At 40.6% G+C, this 1284-nt stretch overlaps 1 protein-coding gene across 1 annotated transcript in view; it reads left to right on the top strand.

Annotated features, from left to right (window-relative positions):
* Adgre1 (adhesion G protein-coupled receptor E1) overlaps positions 1-1284 on the top strand; it is a 94489-nt gene that overhangs the window by 88289 nt on the left and 4916 nt on the right. The window contains exon 20 of the mRNA XM_055617768.1: positions 976-1144. Within this exon, the coding sequence (XP_055473743.1) occupies positions 976-1144 (169 nt within the window). The remainder of the gene's footprint in view (positions 1-975; positions 1145-1284) is intronic.

Below are 1284 nucleotides of genomic sequence, written 5' to 3'. Positions count from 1 at the left end.
GTAGGATAAGCAGGTCTGAAGTCTATGACTCCTGAGTGCAGGATTACTCAGGGTGCCATATGGTCTAGCCTAGAACCTCTTTCTAGGGCTGGGAAGACAGTGTGAAACCTGAGCCACATTGACAGTGTGAAGCCCAGAGAGGGTGCATGTCTCATAAGAGAATTAGTGAATGAATCAGTCATTAACTAACTGATCCCAAGCCTAGACCATTCTCAATAACAGAATGTTATTAATATTTTACAAAATCGCCTTATAATTTGTTCTCTGTTTTTATCTTTCTGTCCCTCTCTTAATCTATTCTTGATATCTAAATCAATTCAACTACACAACAAATGGCCTTTGCCTGGGTTTTTTATTTATCTTACACTTATGCTTTTATTCTATATGTCCAATGACTGAATATGCCAAATTTGATCCATCATATATCTATTTATGCTTATTCTATTTATTCATATTTTGATGAATACTTGGTCATTGTCTTCCTTAGTGAGGGGGAAAGAGAATGAAGGCTTTGTATCTATGGTGTTTCCTTTCATGTATGTGTTTATTTCATTTTTAAGATAATAAAAGAACTTAGAACTACAAAGTACCGAATCACAGTTTTTGTACTTAAAATGGTGAATTTGCCTCAATAAAAGCAGGACCTCTCAGTACTTTATAAGCATGTATTTACCATACATGCAGTGAGGTCCACCTGGACATGGGCCCTTCTAGCCATTCATTGCTAAACCAATGATCAATTCAATATATACATCTAGACATCTTTGGATCCACGTGCATCTGTGGACAGCAGCATTTTAATTTTCTATAGGATGTGACTTCTTTACCTTGAGAGAGTAAATTTTCCTCTGTCTTTTTTTGTAGTGTGGTGTTGAGCCAGTTGGTGTCATCTTCAGACAGTGCCAGGTCTCTCCATGGAGACCCTACCAGCTCTCAGGACAATTTATTTTGTCAACAATTTATTTTATCTTACAGGTTACTGACGTTCAAGGCCGTTGCCCAGATCTTCATCTTGGGCTGCTCCTGGGTGCTGGGCATTTTCCAGTTTGGCCCCATGGCAAAGGTCATGGCATACCTGTTCACCATCATCAACAGCCTGCAGGGGGCCTTCATCTTCCTCATTCACTGTCTGCTCAACCGCCAGGTATGAGCGGCTGCCTGCCTTGTACCCATTTCCCTGCATAAGCCACACACTGTGCATGCTTGTAGTAGACCAATTTCAATATCTAGGACTGCGGTGTGTGTGTGTGTGTGTGTGTGTGTGTGTGTGTGTGTGTGTGTGTG

Source organism: Psammomys obesus, unplaced genomic scaffold (genome assembly GCF_907164565.1).
Source record: "Psammomys obesus unplaced genomic scaffold, mPsaObe1.curated_primary_1811, whole genome shotgun sequence".
In the NCBI taxonomy this organism is placed as follows: domain Eukaryota; kingdom Metazoa; phylum Chordata; class Mammalia; order Rodentia; family Muridae; genus Psammomys; species Psammomys obesus.
The sequence above is the reverse complement of the archived record's forward strand: the minus strand, read 5'-3'. Positions and strand labels throughout refer to the sequence as shown.